Consider the following 21029-nt stretch of genomic DNA (forward strand, 5'->3'; position numbering starts at 1 on the left):
GCAGTGAGCTGGGATTGCACGACTGCACTCCAGCCTAGGTGACAGAGCGAGAGCCTGTCTCAAAAAAAAAAAAAAAAAAAGTTCTCAATTGGTTATTTACTAATCCTCATCCCATGCTAAGGAGGAAATGTGAGTGAAATGAAGAATCATATGTTCTTTAATTTTATGAGAGTTTTAACAGTTGAAAAGGATGTTCTCTGACCCAAACAAGGGAGCTTTCTAGAGCTTAGCTTTGGTTGTAGCTTGCTTTTCGGTTTATTAGAAATATTTCCTTAGGATGCTTTTTTTTTTAATGAGATAAATGATTAAATGAAATGGTATAAAAGTGCCAGCATCAGGCCTTGGACGTAACAGATACTCAGTAAAGCTTAATTGGATCTGTATTTGGTTTACAAATCAGATTGTAAAAGTATAAACTCAGGATTAATCTCTTACAATGGGGTAGAAGGAAATACCATTTTGTTGGGAAGCATTGCAGCACTGTGTAATGTATGTCTGTTCTCTCATTTACAGAGGGTCATTTAGAGGTTTGGTGGGGGTACACATTCATAAGAGAAGTTAGTCTCAACCAATATAGTTTTTTTAAATTCTGAAAATAGCCTAAAAACTAAATTTTAGCCCTTAATTTTAGGAGAAAGTAATTTTCACATGAAGTTAGTTGTAAATGTCTTTGGGTGAGGAGCTTGTTTAACATGTTTTCATTTCTGAGAGTGGGGGTGGGAATTCAGATGAAATGTTAGAGAAAAAAGTGCTTTCTCCATGATTTTTCTTTCCACAAACATGCTTGCATAAGCAAATTAAGGAACACTATTTTATAGCGACATGAAATGTTTATATACCAAATATTGAACATAGTGGTCTACCTTCCTAGATTGAGATTTTAGAGAAAACAACTACTATCTATGAGGAAGATAAACGCAATTTGCAACAGGAACTTGAAACTCAGAACCAGAAACTTCAGCGACAGTTTTCTGACAAACGCAGATTAGAAGCTAGGTTGCAAGGCATGGTGACAGAAACGACAATGAAGTGGGAGAAAGAATGTGTGAGTATCGTTTGGGTAGTGCTTGTCTCAGAGTCGGATGATTTATTTTACATTGTAGTTAGGTTCAATATTTTGAATTATTGTATTTGCGGTAGGGTTTTGGTGGTGGTTGTTAACTCTCAGGAAGAATTGGAGAACTGTCATTTTTAGGAAATAAAGAGATTGGGTAATCTGGTGTACTTGTTTGCTGTGATTGAATGATAGTATACATTGCCATTGATAATCTGTAGGAGCGTAGAGTGGCAGCCAAACAGCTGGAGATGCAGAATAAACTCTGGGTTAAAGATGAAAAGCTGAAACAACTGAAGGCTATTGTTACCGAACCTAAAACTGAGAAGCCAGAGAGACCCTCTCGGGAGCGAGATCGAGAAAAAGTTACTCAAAGATCTGTTTCTCCATCACCTGTGCCTGTAAGTTATTTGTAATTGTGTAGTAACTTTGTACTAGAGAAATTTTGTTCAGATTAGATGACTATTTCTATGAGGATTTTTACATTTTATAATACTTACATTTCTGAAATTTCTCTTTAAAAATATTTTAAAATTTAGAATAAACACAAATTTAGCACAAAAAATAGAACAAATAATTATTTGTAATGTTAAGTCTTCATGTGCTAACATTATAGAAAAGTAATGAATTGTTTCTCTCAGTTTTTCAGTCTTGCTCATTAATTTTTCTCCAATTTTTCTAGCTTTCTAGTAACTATATTGCTCAGATTTCCAACGGCCAGCAACTCATGAGCCAGCCACAGCTACATAGGCGCTCTAACTCTTGCAGCAGCATTTCTGTAGCTTCCTGTATTTCGGAATGGGAGCAGAAAATTCCTACGTACAACACACCTCTCAAAGTCACATCTATTGCAAGGCGTAGGCAGCAGGAGCCAGGACAAAGCAAAACTTGTATCGTGTCAGACAGAAGGCGAGGGATGTACTGGACTGAAGGCAGGGAGGTGGTTCCTACATTCAGAAATGAGATAGAAATAGAAGAGGATCATTGCTGCAGGGTTAGTGCCAGTATTATTTTAATGCATTGTAGCGATAGATTTTATCTTCTTTGTTTTTTGTAACTTGTGTCTGAAAGTTAATTGGAAAAATGGTTGGGCTGTAGTATAAAGAAGGTCTGATTTCTCAGTTAATTTGAAAGATTGACTCACGGAAATTGAGGCCTGGCTCTTCATCTGAAAAAGCCTAAACACATCTGGCAGCAGAAGTGTGTTCAGTGAACACAGGTCAGTTTGGTGCATCCCAGAGTAGTCTGAGCTTTTCAGCTGCATACGCTAATAAGCTTTGCACAAAATTGGTGAATGTGTTTTAAAGCATACTTTCCATATTTTTCTTTTGGTTCCCCTTCCCCAAATTAGATTTTTTGTACCTCCTTTCATGCCCTAGTTTTAAAAATTGTTTTCCCAAATTTTTATTTTGAAAAATTTCAGACCCAAAGCAAAGTAGAAAGAATAGTATGGTAATGTCTTTCCCTCCTTGCCTAAGTTTACCAATTGTTACTTGATATAGATATGTAAACCTTTTTCCCCTAAGCCTTGTGAAAGGAAATCATAGACTTTAGAGACACTTAATCTCTAAGAATAAGGACATTGTACTACCTAGCCACAATCTTTATCACATCCAAGAAAATCAACATTAATTAAGTAATTATCCTCTATTGAGACATTATGCAGTTGTCCCAAAATTGGATTGGCTTTTCTTTTCTTTTTTTTTTTTTAAAGACAGAGTCTCACTCTGTCACCCAGGATGGAGTGCAGTGGCATGATTATGGCTCACTGCAGCCTCAGTCTTCCTGAGCTGAAGTGATCCTCTCACCTCAGCCTCCCAAGTAGCTGAGATTACGGGCAGGCCACCATGCTAATTTTTTATTTTCAGTAGAGACAAGGTCTCACCATGTTGCCCAGGCTGGTATTGAACTCTTGAACTCCAGCAGTCCTCCTGCCTTGGCCTCCAAAGGTGCTGAGATTACAGGCAAGCCACTGCACCAGCCAGCTTTTTTTTCAATCCATGATACTATGAAAATGTATGCATTGCATATCATGATTATGTCTTTCATCTCTTTTAATATAAAATAGTCTCACCCTGTCCCCCTACTTTTTTTATTTTTATGACATTGACTATTTTCATTGAAGAGTTTAGGCCAGTTATTTTAAAATTACTGATTTCCATGCCCAATAAATTGCTTTTAATCTTGAGGCGTTTATCTCAATTTACATTTGCCTCATTCAAGGGTATTTAAATAAATTCACTTTCATATTTTTCTTCTTAAAGATTAAGGTAAAGTTTCTTTTGAATCTGAATAAATGGACCAAGTTAATGTTTGTGAATTTTATATTTAGTAAAATCTTCACAAAGCTCTTTTAGAATTTTTCTTCTAAATCTTACAGTAAACATTTACTTTAGATTTTCTTATATAAGTCAGGGTATAGATCAATGTTCATTTATGTGGCCTGAGTTCCTGATTATTAAGGGATGGTGATGAATCCCAAGTTATTTACCAGGGAAACAGATGATCCTAAAGTCTCTTAAGTTCTTTACTTTGCAGATTTTTCCTTAAACATTTTTAGACAGCAAATTAGGTAAATGGTCATTCTGACCAACTCTAGTCAGTCATTTTATGAAAGTTTATAGGCTGAAAACTATTCAAGGCTTGCGTATGCCTTGCAAACAGTAATGAGATATCTAATTTGGCTATGAGATATTTAAGGGAATTTACTAGAGATTCTTACGTGAAATCAAAATCTCTTTAGAAGTGCAGCAGAAAAGTTACTGTAAGGTTAGTATCTGTGCGTCTAAGTTTGTTGGTCAAAAATTGTGTCAGGTGGACTGAATTTATACTTCAGTGAGGAAAAAAATTTAAATATTTGTTTCATAAATGCTAGTAGATTGTATGGATTATCATCTTTCTGAAGCTTGTTTCATCATATGCTTATTGTTAAATGTTTGAAGAAAACCTTTGTTTTTGCTAAATGGTAGATGATAAGGACCAGACTTTCTTTCGTGTTCAACATTAAATAAATCATTGTAGGAATGGAAAGTTCCTGTTTGTCTTGAGGCTCAGCATCTTTAGTGGCAAACTGTATTGCCCACGTCCTAGAGCTGTCACTAGTGCTGCATTTGTTTCTTGTTAACTATATAGCGAAAATGATTCAGTTCCTCAGATGTGCATTTTGAAATTGAGGCCTTCATACTTGACTAGCTTTGACAGATTTGGCCTGTGATAGACTTTTTCCATTTGCTTTCAGTTTTGTTTTTTGGGTTTGTTTTTTGTTTTTTTTTTTTTTTGAGATGAGGTCTTGATCTGTTGCCCAGGCTAGAGTGCAGTGGCGTCATCTAGGCTCACTGCAGCCTTGACCTTCCAGGCTCAAGCGATCGTTCTACCTCAGCCTCCTGAGTAGCTGGGACCACAGGCATGTGCTATCGCACCTGGCTAATTTTTAAATTTTTTGTAAAGATGGGGTCTTCTTACATTGCCTAAGCTGGTCTCGGGTGATCCTTCTCCCACCTCAGCCTCACAAATGTTGGAATAACAGGTATGAGCCACTGCACCCAGCCGTGCTTTCAGTTTTACAAACAGGAGATGTTCATAAAATTCCAAAGATAATTCATTGCTTCAAACTATAACTATGGCATATATGTGACATATTATTTTCTTAGGCTGAATGTGCTTAATTTAGCATTCCCAGGTTTACATGACATTTGACTGGAAGCAACTTGTTTGTTTTTGAGGCAGGGTCTCATTCTGTTGCCCAGGCTGGAGTGCAGTGGTGCGATCTTGGCTCACTGCAATTTCCACCTCCTGGGCTCAAGCAGTCCTCCCACTTCAACCTCCTGAGTAGCTGGGACTACAGGCACGTGTCACCAAGCCCAGCTAATATATATATATATTTTTGTTTGTTTGTTTGTTTGTTTTGTTTTGTTGAGTCTGGGTTTCACCATGTTGCCTAGGCTGAACTTGAACTTCTGAGTTCAAGTGATTCCTCCACCTCGGCCTTCCAAAGTGCTGATTACAGGCATGTACCACCATGCCTGGCCTAGCAACTAGTCTTTTATTGTATGATAGAGACTGATTTGACACTGTGTTATTTATTTGTTTCTTGGAACCTGTATGAAATGTTTGGGGGAAAAATTAGTTGGTATATTGTAGCCATTACTGTATTTGAACTTTTCATGAAGTTCTATTATGAGATTTTAAAATCAACTGAAAGCACTCAAGTATTTCACATTTCTTTAATCATTTTATTCATATGGTTCTTATTATACCTATGTATTTAGGATTGTTTTCTGTTTCGTTTAGAAGCCTAGAAAATGTGTAGGGCTTTCATTGATCTTATTGAAGATTTTAACAGAGTTGTGGACATAATAGATTACCTCTCAATAGCAGGGATAAATATTGGTTTTTGATCAAGAATATGAAATGAGTTGTTTGTCCTGAACCACCCCCAAGCAGGAAAGACTTGCAGCATTACCAGAATTTTTTCTTTTATCCTTTGTTGAAAGGGAAACTCCCAGATAGAATGTGTAACATACAAGTTGGTGTTAAAGATGTTTGTTGTGCAAAGATCATGTTTAAATTACTTGAATAAAATATTTAGCTTTGGAAAGGTTTGCTATGATACTGTCATCAACTAATGTAGCCAAACCTGCTGCACTTCTAATAATACCCTTAAATTAATTCTGGGTTATGCTTGTTTCTCAGTTACTCTTTCAACCTGATCAGAACGCACCACCAATTCGTCTCCGACACAGACGATCACGCTCTGCAGGAGACAGATGGGTAGATCATAAGCCCGCCTCTAACATGCAAACTGAAACAGTCATGCAGCCACATGTCCCTCATGCCATCACAGTATCTGTTGCAAATGAAAAGGCACTAGCTAAGTGTGAGAAGTACATGCTGACCCACCAGGAACTAGCCTCCGATGGGGAGATTGAAACTAAACTAATTAAGGTAAAAAACTAATTTTCACAGGAGAAAAAAATATATTTAAAAATTCAACAAAAGTCCATTTGTCCTGCTACTCCTTTGGTGACACACAGGTAGTGTCAACTGGAACATCAGTGGGTATTTGATATAACCTTTTTGTTAGCAGAAAATTAGTCACTGCTTAGGTTTTAAGTCTGCCAAACTGGGACTAAGTATGCTTTAAATAGGTGTAGATTCTTCGGTTTCTTAGAATTCTAGATCCATGATGTACTTTAATTTTTTTAATGACTGTATATTTAGTTTTAACCACTACTTAATCTAAGCAAAGAATTCCTATTGCTCTCCATCAGTTCAAGATAAAAAAACAAAAACAAAACAAAACGAAACCTATGTTAAAATTTGACCCGTCAAAATTACTCAGTATTGAGCTGCCTAAAGCCGTTTTCCAGAAAGAGACTTGCCTGCCTATAGAAGAATTCCCCTTTGATCATAGAGTCAGTGAATAATCAGGAAAGTAAAAGATAAGACCAAAAAAAAAAAAAAAAAGCTTTTTATTTCAAGTTCAATTTAGAGTTTTTCTTATTATTATAATTAGCTACAAATAAGACTATACTGTCATTTGAATATGGGCAACAGGGGGCACTCAGAGAAGAAAGTACCATGCCTTAGAGCGTGTAGAAACTTCCAGCAAATTTCTTGATCCTTAGTGCAGTTTATAGTTTTTAAATTACAGATAGAGCAAAAGGAATATTTTTTTCTGCAATTATGAATGTTACTGATTACATTGAATTGGACTTCTTTTATTTGTGAGAGATATGTACTCAAATTTCTAAATTATTTTGATAGTACGTACTCAGCAAGTACCAAGTACCATCTGATTTTGTGGATGGGAATTTCTATAAAATAGAATCATGAGAACAGTTTGAAATATATATGTGTGTTTTTCATTTGGGTGTATCAATGTGTAACAGTGACCTTTTCTTTTGGCTTTAGGGTGATATTTATAAAACAAGGGGTGGTGGACAATCTGTTCAGTTTACTGATATTGAGACTTTAAAGCAAGAATCACCAAATGGGTAAGTAACCATCAAAAATCTCTGTATAAAAGTTGGTCATTTTCTTAGCTGCTCATTTTGGAGGAACAGAATAGCCTGTGAAATGTATCATTAATTCTCCAAAGGGATGTAGATAGTATTCCCCTACTTCTAATATTTTTCCTCTTCTTAGATGGAAAAATAATTGTTGCATCATGTTTCCCCTTTTTCAGTAGTCGAAAACGAAGATCTTCCACAGTAGCACCTGCCCAACCAGATGGTGCAGAGTCTGAATGGACCGATGTAGAAACAAGGGTAGGGGAAAAATTAAATATTTGTCTGCCTACTAAAATTAGGTTTGTCATGTTTTAAACCCCACAGCTCTAGATTTTTATGCTCTTTGAAAATGCTGAGGTATAATCTCACATTGCCAGTGCACCATGTAGGCCTATTCCTAGAATAACAAGAATCCACTTCATCAGGAACTCCCTTGCAAGTGTTATTCCTGAGGAGAAGCTCTTGGAAAGAACGTGGGAAGGTAGGGGTCAGGAGGCTAAGCTATGGCCTTAGCCACCAACTCTCTTCGCAAACTTATCTAAAATGAGATAAGTTACCTGGATGACCTAAAGACCTTTCTGGCTCACAACATTTGTGGCCTGTGCCAGAAATAAATTACGAGTGACTGGTGTTTTAACATAAGAGTCTTTGCTGAACTAGAAAGCAATATTGCATTTCACCTAGGTGTGGAGCCTGCTAAATAACTGTGTTTTATAGACTATTTGAGAGGAGCTGATCTTTTTCCTCTTGTCATTTTCCTCTCAGTGTTCTGTGGCTGTGGAGATGAGAGCAGGATCCCAGCTGGGACCTGGATATCAGCATCACGCACAACCCAAGTGAGTACTGACTGTAACTGGGGTCTTGCTGTGTGCTTTTTTCCTCCTCTGGTCTTTACATTATCACTCCTTCTACCAGCCATCCACTTATTCTTCAGAACAAATATATGGTTTTGGTTTTCCCCTTGGACTATCTGGGCCTTCATGGGCAGACTGCAGTAGGCAGCTGGAATGCTGAGAGCCTCAGAAGGCTGGATAAGAGCAATCAGAGCTGCAAGGCAGGCGGTGGTGGAAGATTGGTGGCTCATGTTCATATTCTGCCAACGCTCATGAAGCTTTCTGAGGCTGAACTGAGAATACCTCTAAGGAGGGAAGGCTAAAGGCTTAAGTTGGGGACTAGACAGCTTTGTGTAAATCATTGTTTCCTGACTTGCTTTTTGGTCTTGGTGTAGCAATAGGTGTTCACTAAAATAAATAACACTGAATGAAAGAATTTATAGTAGGGAAGGAATCATACCTTTTCTTCTTCTGTTAAACTTATACTCAGGAGTCTGACCCAGTCTTTTTCCATATTTTAATAAAATCCCTTCTTTACAAATACATACATATATGTATATCACATGTTATATACATATATGTATATAAAATGTTATATGTATATAACATTTTAAACATTTACATACCTTACTGAGCAATTTAGAAAATTGATGCAGCAGGATAAAGATGGGAAATCCTTTCTAAATTTAATACGAAGATAAGCATATTTTATAAAAGTTGTTTTCCTTCTCAGAGGGACTTGAATTATCTCATCATAAAACAGCAGTTCTCAAAGGCCTCCTAAAGATTGATTTGCTATGAATGTGTTACTAATTGCAAAGTTCAACTCTAAGTGCTGGTTGTTATGTTTTAGGCGCAAAAAGCCATGAACTGACAGTCCCAGTACTGAAAGAACATTTTCATTTGTGTGGATGATTTCTCGAAAGCCATGCCAGAAGCAGTCTTCCAGGTCATCTTGTAGAACTCCAGCTTTGTTGAAAATCACGGACCTCAGCTACATCATACACTGACCCAGAGCAAAGCTTTCCCTATGGTTCCAAAGACAACTAGTATTCAACAAACCTTGTATAGTATATGTTTTGCCATATTTAATATTAATAGCAGAGGAAGACTCCTTTTTTCATCGCTGTATGAATTTTTTATAATGTTTTTTAAAAATATATTTCATGTATACTTATAAACTAATTCACACAAGTGTTTGTCTTAGATGATTAAGGAAGAATATATCTAGATCATGTCTGATTTTTTATTGTGACTTTTCCAGCCCTGGTCTGAATTTCTTAAGGTTTTATAAACAAATGCTGCTATTTATTAGCTGCAAGAATGCACTTTAGAACTATTCGACAATTCAGACTTTCAAAATAAAGATGTAAATGACTGGCCAATAATAACCATTTTAGGAAGGTGTTTTGAATTCTGTATGTATATATTCACTTTCTGACATTTAGCTATGCTAAAAGAATTAAAATCAAAAGCACTAAGAAATACATAGTTGTGTGATGGCCGTTCATTCAACACGTCCTCCCAGCACCTGGCACAGTGCCCTGCATTTACCTGGCACTCATTGTTTGCGGGATGAATGAAAAGAAAGCTCTAAAAAATACAAGATAATATGATGTTAAACAGACAATGCCTTTTTTTATGTGACAACCATAATTATCTACATATTAAGTATGACTTCTAGACATTTAAACAAAAAGCATAGTTTGGGGACAACATAAATTAGAAAAAATACTGTCGAAACCATGGTGAAATATCCCATTGCATGGGTGAACACACATTTTACTTGGATTTAATTTGGATTTCTTTTGAGGCTGAGCTTTTTTTTTTTTTGAGATGAGTTTCGCTCTTGTTGCCTAGGCTGCAGTGCAATGGCACGATTTTGGCTCACCGCAAACTCCGTCTCCTGGGTTCAGGCGATTCTTCTGCCTTAGCCTCCCGAGTAGCTGGGATTACGGGCATGTGCCACTACGCCCAGCTAATTTTGTATTTTTAGTAGAGACGGTTTCTTAATGTTGGTCAGACTGGTTTTGAACTCCCAACGTCAGCCACCTGCCTCGGCCTCTCATAGTGCTGGGATTACAGGTGTGAGCCACTGTGCCCGGCCACTTTTTTTTTTTTTTAACTAAAATGATAGTTTAATCTTCTGTTAATAAAAGTGTGATATCAGTCCTTGCCAAAAGCCGATTCAAAAGTTAAGGGAGAAGACAAAATGCACTGGTCACTCACAGTATAGTAGTAAACAATGTCATATATGTGTGTGTGTGTGTGTTTTTGAGGGGAGGGATGGATTTTCACTCTTGCCCAGGCTTGAGTGCAATGGCGCAATCTCGGCTCACCGCAACCTCCGCCTCCCGGGTTCAAGTGATTCTCCTGCCTCAGCCTCCCCAGTAGCTGGGATTACAAGCATGAGCCACCAGGCCCAGCTAATTTTGTATTTTTAGTAGAGACGGGGTTTATCCATGTTGGTCAGGCTGGTCTTGAACTCCTCAGGTGATCCGCCCTCCTCAGCTTCCCAAAGTACTGGGATTACAGGCGTGAGCCACCGCACCTGGCCTATATGTGTGTTTTTAGAATGCTTCAGGACACTAAAGGTTAAATTGCTATTGCAGTAGATACAGAATTTATTTCTTGATTTTCTTCTTAAAGTTTTTTTTTAGAAACAGGGTCTTGCTCTGTTGCCCAGGCTGAAATGCAGTGGTGCAATCATGGCTCACTATAACCTCAAACTCCTGGATTCAAGTGATCCTCCTGCCTCAGCCTCCCAAGAAGCTGGGACTACAGGTGCTCACCACCATGCCCAGCTAATTAAATTTTTAAAAATATTTTTGTAGAGATGGTGTCTTGCTATGTTGCCTAGGCTGGCTTTTTTCTTTCTTTTTTGAGATGGGGTCTCATTCTGTCACCCAAAATGGAGTGCAATGACATGATCACAGCTCACTGTAGTCTCAACCTCCCAGGCTCAAGCAATCCTCTCACCTCAGCCTCTTGAGTAGCTGCAACTACAGGCAAATGCCAGCACACCTGGCTAATTTTTTATTTTTTGTAGAGATGGGGCCTTGCTCTGTGGCCTTGTCTGGTCTCAAACTCCTGGCCTCAAGCAATCCGCCCGACTTGGCCTCCCAAAGTGCTAGAATTACAGGCATGAGCCACAGCACCCAGCCTGCTTTTTAAATTATTATTTAAAATAATAGAGACAGCCCGGGCATGGTGGCTCACAACTGTAATCCCAGTACTTTGAGAGGCTGAAACAGGATGACTTGAGGTCAGGAGTTCAAGACCAGCCTGAGCAACATGGTGAAATCCCATCCCTACAAAAAGTTTAAAAATTAGCCAGGTGTGGTGGCACGCACCTATAGTCCCACCTACTGGGGAGGCTGAGGTGGGAGGATTGCCTGAGCCTGGGAGGCAGTGGTTGCAGGGAGGCAGTGGTTGCAGTGAGTTGTGATGGCGCCACTGTGCTCCAGCCTGGGCAATGGAGTGAGACCCTGTCTCAAAAACAAACAAAAAATTAATAGAGACTGGGTCTCACTATGTTGCCCCAGGCTGGTCTTGAACTCCTGGGCTCAAGCGATCCTCCCGCCTTGGCCTCCCAAAAGTGTTTGGATTACAGGCATGAGCCACCATGACCTGCCCCAGCCCACTTAAAAAAAAAAAAATCAGCCGGGCACAGTGGTTCACCCCTATAATCCCAGCACTTTGGGAGGCCAAGGTGGGCGAATCGCCTGAGGTTAGGAGTTCGAGACCAGCCTGGCCAACATGGTGAAACCCTGTTTCTACTAAAAATACAAAAAATTAGCTGGGCATGGTGGCACATGCCTATAATCTCAGCTACTCTGGAGGCTGTGGCAGGAGAATCGCTTGAACCTGGGAGGTGGAAGTTGCAGTGAGCCGAGATCGTGCCATTGCACTCCAGCCTGGGGAACAAGAGTGAAATTCCGTATCAGAAAAAAAAAAAATTTTTTTTAATGGCTTATTGCATAGTATTTTCAAAATATTAATAGGAAATTTTTACTATGATAGGAGAATATGGGGCAGTGGAATTTGTCTGAAGTAACTGTTGAATCCACTAAGTTCTTCATCAATACAAAAGGAAATGCATGAGTATTGATGTTTTGCTTAACTACTTCTCTTGAATAGCTGTGGTTAGTGCTTACTGTTTGATACCCTGTAAAAAGTATTATCTATAATGTATAGATGGAGAAGAAGATTATTTCCTCAATGACCACAAAGTGCCACTTGTCAACCAGATCAGTTTTGTTTTTTTGAGAGGGAGTTTTGCTCTTGTTGCCCAAGCCGGAGTGCAATGGCACAATCTCAGCTCAATGCAACCTCCGCCTCCTGGGTTCAAGCGATTCTCCTGCTTCAGCCTCCCTAGTAGCTGGGATTACAGGTGCCCGCCACCACGCCCAGCTAAATTTTTTGTATTTTTAATAGAGACAAGGTTTCACTATGTTGGCCAGGCTGGTCTCGAACTCCTGACCTCAGGCTATCCACCCGCCTCAGCCTCCCAAAGTGTTGGGATTGCAGGCGTGAGCCACCGCACCCGGCAGATCAGTTTTTTATGTACACTGCTGGACAAACAGTATTTTGGACTGACTCATTGTAGCTTTGGAAATGTTTGGATTTTTTAATAGCTTTAACCTTTCTTGACCAAAATTCCACTATAATGGCTGCTTAGATTTGGATGAAAACTCAACAGCTTTATTTTTTAAAAGTTTGATAGCTTTATAAATGCTTTTTTAAAAAATTCGGGATGTGAAAATATTTATGTTTGTAGTTAAGATTGACCCAAGTGGGACTCTAGATTGGTGGATTCCAATAGAAATGTTTCTTCAGAGATGATTATTAAATAATGGGATGGACTAAACAAAGAAGGTGCCCCCCCCCCCCAAAAAAAAAAGATATATATACATAGAACTAACTTTCCGGTAAACTAAGCAAATTCCACGAGGAATGCAAAGATGACCATTTTTGAAGGTAGGAATTTAAATTGGGTTTAGATAACAAATAACGGGTTGTAGACAACTTACCCATAATGCCCCCTTCCCCCAAGCCCTAGGCAGTGAAGTTAGGCTTCTGGATTCCACCTCCACGCTCACCGCGCGGCACTATGCAATCTTCGGTTAGTTACCAGGTCTAAGTTAGGCTTATGGATTCCAACTCCACGCTCCACCGCGCGGAACTATGCAATCTTGGGTTAGCTACCGGGTCTAAGTTAGGCTTCTAGATTCCAAATCCACGCTACACTGCACAGTAACTACATAATCTTGGGCTAGTTACCAGCTCTAAGACTTAATTTTGCCATACGCAAGATGGAGATAACATCCAACTCCTGCTGTGAGGATTACGTGAATCCTTGTAGAATGTGGCTCAGTGCCTGGGACATAGTAAGCGCTCTACGGCTTCTGCTAGCATAACGCTGTTAGTTTCTCTCTTCCTCCTACATCCACCTATCTCACCCAAGGTCCTGCGCTAAGCAGGGGCCTCCAAGCTGGGACGCAGCCCTTACTCTCAGGGTCAGCGCCGGCTGGGAAGGCCGCGACCTAACCAGGAGATTACGAACAATGTCACCAGGGCCACAGCGGAGCTCCTGCCAAGTCAAGCAACTCATGGAACCAACGGAGGCGAAGTCCGAATACCTAGGCAACCCTAACCTAAAAGTGTTTTTAACGTTCTCAGGTCCTATAATTTACCCAAATAAAGTGGGACCGTATTTGCAGGCGCTGAGAAACTTTCTCAACAGTAAGAACCAATCCGGCGCAGTGCGCAGGCGCCTTCTGTGGGTCCTGGGTCCGCCTCTTCCGTCCGGTGCGGGCGCCGATTGGTCCGCGTGGACAGATAAGAGGCTGCGTATAGGCGCGAGAACCCCTTTCCTCAGCTGCCGCCAAGGTGCTTGGTCCTTCCGAGGAAGCTAAGGCCGCGTTGGGGTGAGGCCCTCACTTCATCCGGCGACTAGCACCGCGTCCGGCAGCGCCAGCCCTACACTCGCCCGCGCCATGGCCTCTGTCTCCGAGCTCGCCTGCATCTACTCGGCCCTCATTCTGCATGACGATGAGGTGACAGTCACGGTGAGTGCGGGCGCGGGCCGGCGGCCGGGCTGCCTGTGGGCGGTGACTCTCGGCGCTCCATGCGGTTCCCGGCTCCAGGCCGTTCGACTGAGCACTTCCGGCCGGGGCCAGGCCGCGAACACAGGCCGCATAGGGCGGGTGCTCCTCGGGGCTGGGGCCTCTCGCCGGGCAGGTCCTGGGCCCCCGGGACCACGTGCGGGCCCAGCGGGCATGGAGTGCGCTTGAGGCTGGGCGCTCCGGCTCCAAGAGCCTTCGTGTAGAAAAGCTCTTTCGCAGTGCTTGGGCACCCTGACCCGTGCCTCGTCTCTCTCGGGGACACTTACTCGAACCTCTTTCGGTGTAATTGCCTTGAATTCCCCCGGTCGTGGAGGAAGGCGCCCGAGCTCGGCTCCACCTCCCAGGTCTTGTAACTTAAAAATAGCCGCGTGACTCAGGCAAGTCCCAGCCCGTGAAACAGCAGTGATGGGCTCGCCTCATTGCAGGGCGCCTGGCACACATCTCTTATGCATGTGATAGAATATTTGAGCTGGTTAAACATGTTATGTACAGTTATTGAGTGACGTGCAGCATTTTGGAGATATTACATACGCTACATTTTGATGGATTGACGCTTTTATTTGTTGTAGGAGGATAAGATCAATGCCCTCATTAAAGCAGCCGGTGTAAATGTTGAACCTTTTTGGCCTGGCTTGTTTGCAAAGGTAAGGTGATGGTGGCAAAGTGATGTGGTAAGGCCTGCTGATTTACGAGGGCAGGTGTACATGCTAAAGTACCCCCAGCGGTGCCATAACGCCCCACATGCCGCTGGATCTCCTAGGTGTTTTTCGTTGCATATATCTAGGAGCTAATAAGATTTCAGCTTGTCAAGTCTTATGTTTCCTTATCAGACTCTGGTTTCCCTTTTGCTCTGGAACCATGGTTAAAAAAAAAATGTGAATCAGGTCATTTATTCCCAAAAAGGGTCACTCGGGAGATAGGTACTACGCATGTTAAGTTGCAAGCAAATTCTTTTTCTTTTTTTTTTTTTTTCTTGACACGGAGTCACCCAGGCTGGAGTGCAGTGGTGCGATCTCAGCTCACTGCAAGCTCCGCCTCCCGGGTTCACGCCATTATCCTGCCTCAGCCTCCCGAGTAGCTGGGACTACAGGCGTGCGCCACCATGCCTGGCTAATTTTTGTGTGTGTGTTTAGTAGTGACGGGGTTTCACCATGTTAGCCAGGATGGTCTCGATCTCCTGACCTCGTGATCCCCCCGCCTCTGCCTCCCAAAGTGCTAAGATTACAGGCTTGAGCCACCGCTCCCGTCCGGCAAGCAAATTCTTTCAGTAAATTCTTGCATTAAACCTATGGTTTGATGGACATTTGGGTTTAGCGGACTTCATTGACACAGTAGGTACTGTGTATTGGGATATAAAAGACTAATAAAGAGGTTCCTGGTCATGGAGCTTGCACTGGCTATTTTCCATTGTACAGGTTACTTAATCTCTGTCAAGTGAAGCTAATAGCATCTAACTCCAGGGTTGTGTCCTCTAAAGAGTTTTGAAAGATTGAAAACATTGTACCTATGTCATCTTTAACAAGCCCCTTTTGAAGTCCTATATTTGTTTAGCAGACTGAAAATTTGAATTAACTGTTAAGAGGAGACATGGAACTGTGGAAAGAATATTCATTTGAGTGTTTCAGGAAGTTTGGATTTTTTTTTTTACCAACATATTATTTGTAAAAGGAGGGAAATCAGCTGCCTCAGGAGGTTCTTAACATATAGGAATTGTAATTATCAGATTCAAAGCTGAACAGTAGTGCGTTGCCCTGTAACCTAAGTCTTGGCTGTTAGCAAAGAAAAGCCAGTGTCTGGGGTATTGGTTCCAGGACCTTCCACTAATAACAAAATCCCAGGATGTTCCATCTCTTATATAAATGTATTTGCATATAACCTATGCACATCCTCCTGTATACTTTAGAAGTCTACATGTTTGGTACACATGCTTATTTTTCCACTGTTGAATCCATGGATGTGGAACTCACTGTATATAGTGTTAGGGGTTGATCACTGTAACCTGGAATGGGGGATACTTTTCGTTTTTGGCTGCATGAGTGCTTAACAAGGACAGAACTGGGCGTTTACCTGTGCATGCACATGTATTGCAGGCCCTGGCCAACGTCAACATTGGGAGCCTCATCTGCAATGTAGGGGCCGGTGGACCTGCTCCAGCAGCTGGTGCTGCACCAGCAGGAGGTCCTGCCCCCTCCACTGCTGCTGCTCCAGGTAGGAAACATGGAGTTTTTAGTATTGGGAGGAGTGTAGAGATTTTTTTAAAAATAGTATTATAGACAAAATTGCCATTAATTTTTCACAAGTATATGAAGTATGGAAATCCTAACACCTGATTGACTTTTTTTTTCTAGCTGAGGAGAAGAAAGTGGAAGCAAAGAAAGAAGAATCTGAGGAGTCTGATGATGACATGGGCTTTGGTCTTTTTGACTAAACCTCTTTTATAATGTGTTCAATAAAAAGCTGAACTTTATTGCTGTTGGTCTTGTCCATAGTTTGGGAATGTGCTCTGCAAAAATGGTCTGTTTTGTAATGTTGGCTTTCAGCCTATTCTGCCATGACACAGGCTGGATTTTCCCTGCCACCATTGCCGGATGTGAGATTTAGACAATCCTGATGCTAACAAGAAGGCACCTCATGGTACAGTGTTGAAAACTGCACTGGGGTGGCAGGAGGAAGGATCAGAGCAGATGCTTTGTCCAGGATACCTGTGTAAACTTGATGATTATAAGGTGTGTCCCCTACACTGGGGGTGAAGGGTAATACAGACCAGCTTTGGAAAGCCTCCTGGGTATTTACCCTATACAACCCTGCCTAAGAACGAACTTTGACGTATGCTGAATGTTGACTGCTACATCCCAAGGTTGTAAAGAAACAAGACTTAGCTATGTAATGTCTCACCAAATGTTTGGGAGTTTTATGGTAACACTGAAGGAGTGCAGAAAGTTTACTTAATAGTTTATTAAGGTCTCCAGTTACACAAAGTGGAAAAAAAAAAGATTCAAACCTGTGTTCCAAAAACTAAGAGCTTTTTTTGTTTGCCAATTAATAATACCATGAATGGAATTTTCAACTTTTCAGGCTTGGATTTATATAATAAACCATGGGTATTCTGTGTTCAGAGCAGCTAATGACATGCCAGGCACATGAATGAGTCTTATCCTTACCTCCATTAGCATTTAGTAGATGAAGACATTCAGTGATGAAAAGCATGACTTCTAGCCGGGACTCCTCGTGTCAATGTGAAAAAGACCATTTGTGTAAGTTACTACAACTACTTGGGGAAAATGGCAGTTCTACTTTGAGGCATTACTCAAGGGAAACTACATGTGGACATAGGATACATGCCTGGGAATGTTCAAAGCAACACTTGGGGCTTCTCATAAGCTCAAAAAAGACATTAAATATATGCATCTGATAAGAGTAATAAATACCAAAGATGGGATAGTGAACAATTTAGGACCTTGAGCAAGGTGGAGTTGACAATGGGTAGGAGTATGTAGGTGTCAGTATTAGAGTTTTATGTTTTAAGTTTTTTGAGAGGGGTTCTTTTGCTGTTGCCCAGGCTGGAGTGCAGTGGTGCAGCCATGGCTTACTGCAGCTTCAAACTCCCAGGCTCAAATCGGTCATCCCACCTCAGCCACCCTCAAGTAGCTGGGACTACAGGCATGCCACCATGCCTGGGTAATTTTTTGTAGGAAAACCTCAATCTCCTGGTGTTAAGCGATCTGCACGCCTTGACCTCCCGAAGTGCTGGGAGATTGCAAGTATGAGCCACCATGCCTGGCTAGTTTTGTGTTTTTAATACATGGCTTGAGCATCCCTTACCCAAAATCCAAAACGTAAACATGACACGCAAAGGAAATGCTCATTGGAACGTTTTGGATTTTCAGGTAAGGAATGCCCAACCTGTATATTAAAACCATAGGCCAGGCATGGTGGTTCATGCCTGCGATTCCTGCACTTTGGGAGGCTGAGGCAGGAGGATCGCTTAAACCTATCCCCGCCTCTACAAGAAATTTTGTTTTAAATTAGTGCAGTGTGGTGGCATGCACCTGTGGCTTCAGTGAGCCGTGTTTGTACCATTACACTCAAGACTGGGTGACAGAGCGGGACCCTGTCTAAAATTATCTAAGATCGTAAAGTATACATAAAAACCTTAAGTATATACAAATATTCCAAAGTCTGGAAAAAAGTAGAAATCTGAAACACAAATGGTTCCAAGCATTTCGGATAAGGGATGCTTAGCCTATACTAAAGGGCAATTGTGAACTAGTGAGGATGGTGTCACAAGACAAAGATAAGGGATAGCCTATATCCATATGTTAAGTGCCTGCTTTTCCTTCACCCATTAACAGCTAACATTAGCTAGGACTGCTCATCTGTGTGGCATGTCATTCTTCACAACAGTCCCATGACAGTATGACACCATGTTGGGGATGGGGAAGTGGAAGCTCTCAGGTTACAAACTAGTAAGTGGATGGGTGAACCAGATTAAAACCCACTCTGTCCCTGTTCTCTTAACAGCATGGTCCATGCTTCTGGTCCTTTCTCCCACCTGCATCAGCTTCCTTAACTGTAATGACCGTAGGGTTCTGGAGAGGTTACAGTAGGAATTCTTTGTGCTGAGTGAACAAGTGTCAGAGGAGGGAATACTGACACTTCACTTAGCTGAAGAATAGGTTAAAGAGAATACTAACAAGATATGGGAAAAGGACAGCATCTAGAAGAGCAGACATTAGGTGGTAAGCTAGGGATATTGTAAATATCAAACTCAGCTATCCAAACAATCCAATCATAACTAAAATGTTCACTAGCAAGACTCCGATGTTAACAGTCTATAAGTGCATGGCCCAGGCTTTTTCCCCTACTCAGACTGCATTCTCTCCCTCGAAGGAAGAGAAGAACCATCATCAATGGCAAATGACAGTTGCAGCAAAGCAACACCAAGAGCCAACCCCACGCTCAGCAGGGAATGCTGTGCTGCCACCTCCTCATAGTTTCCAGTGTTGTACATGTTGAGAGAAACTTCTCTAGTAAGGAACTACAGAATTGATGCCTGAAATTATACTCTTGGTCCAGCATTTTTTTTTTTCAATTTATTTGAGACAGGGTCTCACTGTTGCCCAGGCTGGAGTGCAGTGGCATGGTCATAGCTCACTGCAGCCTTTCTTGGGCTAAGTGATCCTCCCGCCTCAGCCTCCTGAGTGGCTGGGACTGTAGGCATGAGCCACCCTGCCTGGCATGGCCCAGCTTTTTAAGAAATCTTAATATAGCTAAAAATCTTTCTAAAGAACAATTTGAAAATCAAATTAGGAGACCCACATACATACATAGAAATACTAACTTAATTCATCTAGTACTGAATGAAGTCCTCTTTGTTTCATCTGCTTTCTAGTTCTCCTGAGCCTTCTTTTTTTTTTGTTTTTTGTTTTTTGTTTTTTTTGCAAATGGGAATATCTATTTCATATTGGGGAATGAAAGAGGTAAGTCAATATTCAATACTTGTTACTTCCCTTTTGCATACAGTACAAGGAACACGGCTGGCATCCCTCGTTCCCCAAATCTCCAGGTCTAGTAGGTCCAAGCCTTGTGCTCCTCAAACCCCCTACCCCCCATTCTTTTTGTTTGTTTTTTGTTTTGTTTTTTTGAGACAGAGTCTCACTCTGTCTCCCAGGCCTGAGTGCAGTGGCGCGATCTCGGCTCACTGCAGCCTCCGCCTCCAAGCAATTTTCCTGCCTCAGCCTCCTAAGTAGCTGGGATTACAGGTGTGCGCCACCACACCTGGCTAATTTTTGTATTTTCAGTAGAGACAGGGTTTCACCATATTGGTCAGGCTGGTCTTGAATTCCTGACCTCATGATCCGCCTGCCTCAGCCTCCCAAAGTGCTGGGATTACAAGCGTGAGCCGCTGCACCCGGCCCCCCATTCTTATCAATCAGGCAGGTTTGGTTTCTCGTATTTCATACTTCTGATTGTTCACCAAGCATACATGTTACTTTGCTTACATTTCCATTGCTCTCAGCATTGTGTTCACATCTCCTGTGGCCACTGGAAGCGTACCGAGGTCCATGGCTGGCCAACTCACACCCCTTTAAAAGTCTATCAGCAGGAAGCCAAGATTAGGCATGAAGGGCTCTCATGTTCTGGAGAACTGTAGGAACAGACATGCTCATAGACAAACCATCTGAACAACTTCATAAGCCTGTATTGTCACTGAATGTGTTGCACAATGGGATAAGTAAAAATATCCAAAGCTCCTGCCAATCGTTTTACTTTCTAATTTTTTTTTTTTGCTTCTTCTCAACTGAAAATAAGGAGAGAACCACGTGAAATTTTAAAACCACCTTTTGGAAGAGATAAACACTCTAATTAAAATGAAAGAATCAGGTGCAGTGGCTCAAGCCTGTAATCCCAGCACTTTGGGAGGCCCAGGCAGGCTGATCACTTGAGCCCAGGAGTTCCAGACCAGCCTGGGCAACAAAGTGAGACCCCCGTCTCTACAGAAAAGATGAAAAAATTATAATGTCCAGATTATTGATCTGACCAGAACAGTCCAGGTTCCATGATGCATGCAGTGGTGTCTGTGATCTGACTTTGAGAGACATCTGGCTCTGTTTCAGAAGAACTAAAAATGCAAGTGCTGTAAAGCTTTAAAGCAGCCCATGTTTATCTCAAGTTGAATTATCCAGGCTTGCTTACAAAGATGAGAGAGAAGTGGCCTGTAAAATGACAGAGAAAAACATTAAGTGCTGGTCACTGTATCTTACAAAAGTATGTGTGTGGAGAGGACTCCGTGACACGGTAGAAGAAATGCTGGGTTGAGACAACTGAAGTGCCAGGCCTAACTTTTACCCTGCCATAGCTGTATGAACTTACGAAGGTACTCAACCTCTGAGCAAGTTCGTTGTTTTGTTTAAAATTGTTTTGAGACAGAGTCTTGCTCTGTCACCCAGGCTGGAGTGCAGTGGCACAATTTCGGCTCACTGCAACCTCCATCTCCCAGGTT

General features: G+C 41.5%; 2 protein-coding genes and 1 non-coding gene across 10 annotated transcripts in view; 2 read left to right on the top strand and 1 right to left on the bottom strand.

Moving 5' to 3' along the window:
* The window catches only part of KIF23 (kinesin family member 23), a 34230-nt gene extending 24845 nt beyond the window's left edge, over window positions 1–9385 (top strand). For 4 of the 8 annotated variants that reach the window (XM_004056404.5, XM_019011150.4, XM_063698660.1 and 1 more), the window contains 8 exons: window positions 872–1045; window positions 1276–1455; window positions 1737–2048; window positions 5747–5998; window positions 6968–7050; window positions 7242–7323; window positions 7831–7901; window positions 8752–9385. In XM_004056404.5, the coding sequence (XP_004056452.3) occupies window positions 872–1045; window positions 1276–1455; window positions 1737–2048; window positions 5747–5998; window positions 6968–7050; window positions 7242–7323; window positions 7831–7901; window positions 8752–8767 (1170 nt within the window). In that variant the 3' untranslated portion in view covers window positions 8768–9385. The remainder of the gene's footprint in view (window positions 1–871; window positions 1046–1275; window positions 1456–1736; window positions 2049–5746; window positions 5999–6967; window positions 7051–7241; window positions 7324–7830; window positions 7902–8751) is intronic. The other 4 variants (XM_055363174.2, XM_004056405.4, XM_055363173.2 and 1 more) reach the window with 2 other exon arrangements.
* A 4293-nt stretch (window positions 9386–13678) lies between these two features.
* Window positions 13679–16493, top strand: RPLP1 (ribosomal protein lateral stalk subunit P1). Its single transcript, XM_004056410.3, has 4 exons — window positions 13679–13969; window positions 14596–14670; window positions 16117–16234; window positions 16375–16493. The coding sequence occupies exons 1-4, from the start codon at window positions 13898–13900 to the stop codon at window positions 16452–16454; spliced, it is 345 nt and encodes a 114-aa protein (XP_004056458.1). The 5' UTR covers window positions 13679–13897; the 3' UTR covers window positions 16455–16493.
* Window positions 16494–18886: 2393 nt separating this feature from the next.
* Window positions 18887–19095, bottom strand: LOC115930982 (small nucleolar RNA U3). Its single transcript, XR_004067559.1, has one exon. It is a non-coding gene; the product is annotated as a small nucleolar RNA U3 (small nucleolar RNA).
* Between the last annotated feature and the right edge of the window lie 1934 nt (window positions 19096–21029).

Source organism: Gorilla gorilla, chromosome 16 (assembly GCF_029281585.2).
Source record: "Gorilla gorilla gorilla isolate KB3781 chromosome 16, NHGRI_mGorGor1-v2.1_pri, whole genome shotgun sequence".
NCBI lineage: Eukaryota > Metazoa > Chordata > Mammalia > Primates > Hominidae > Gorilla > Gorilla gorilla.

Coding starts and splice junctions, on each gene's coding strand:
- RPLP1 (XM_004056410.3), top strand. CDS start 13,898: ATGGCCTCTGTCTCCGAGCTCGCCTGCATCTACTCGGCCCTCATTCTG. Junction 13,970..14,595: donor ACGATGAGGTGACAGTCACG/GTGAGTGCGGGC, acceptor TATTTGTTGTAG/GAGGATAAGATCAATGCCCT. Junction 14,671..16,116: donor GGCCTGGCTTGTTTGCAAAG/GTAAGGTGATGG, acceptor CATGTATTGCAG/GCCCTGGCCAACGTCAACAT.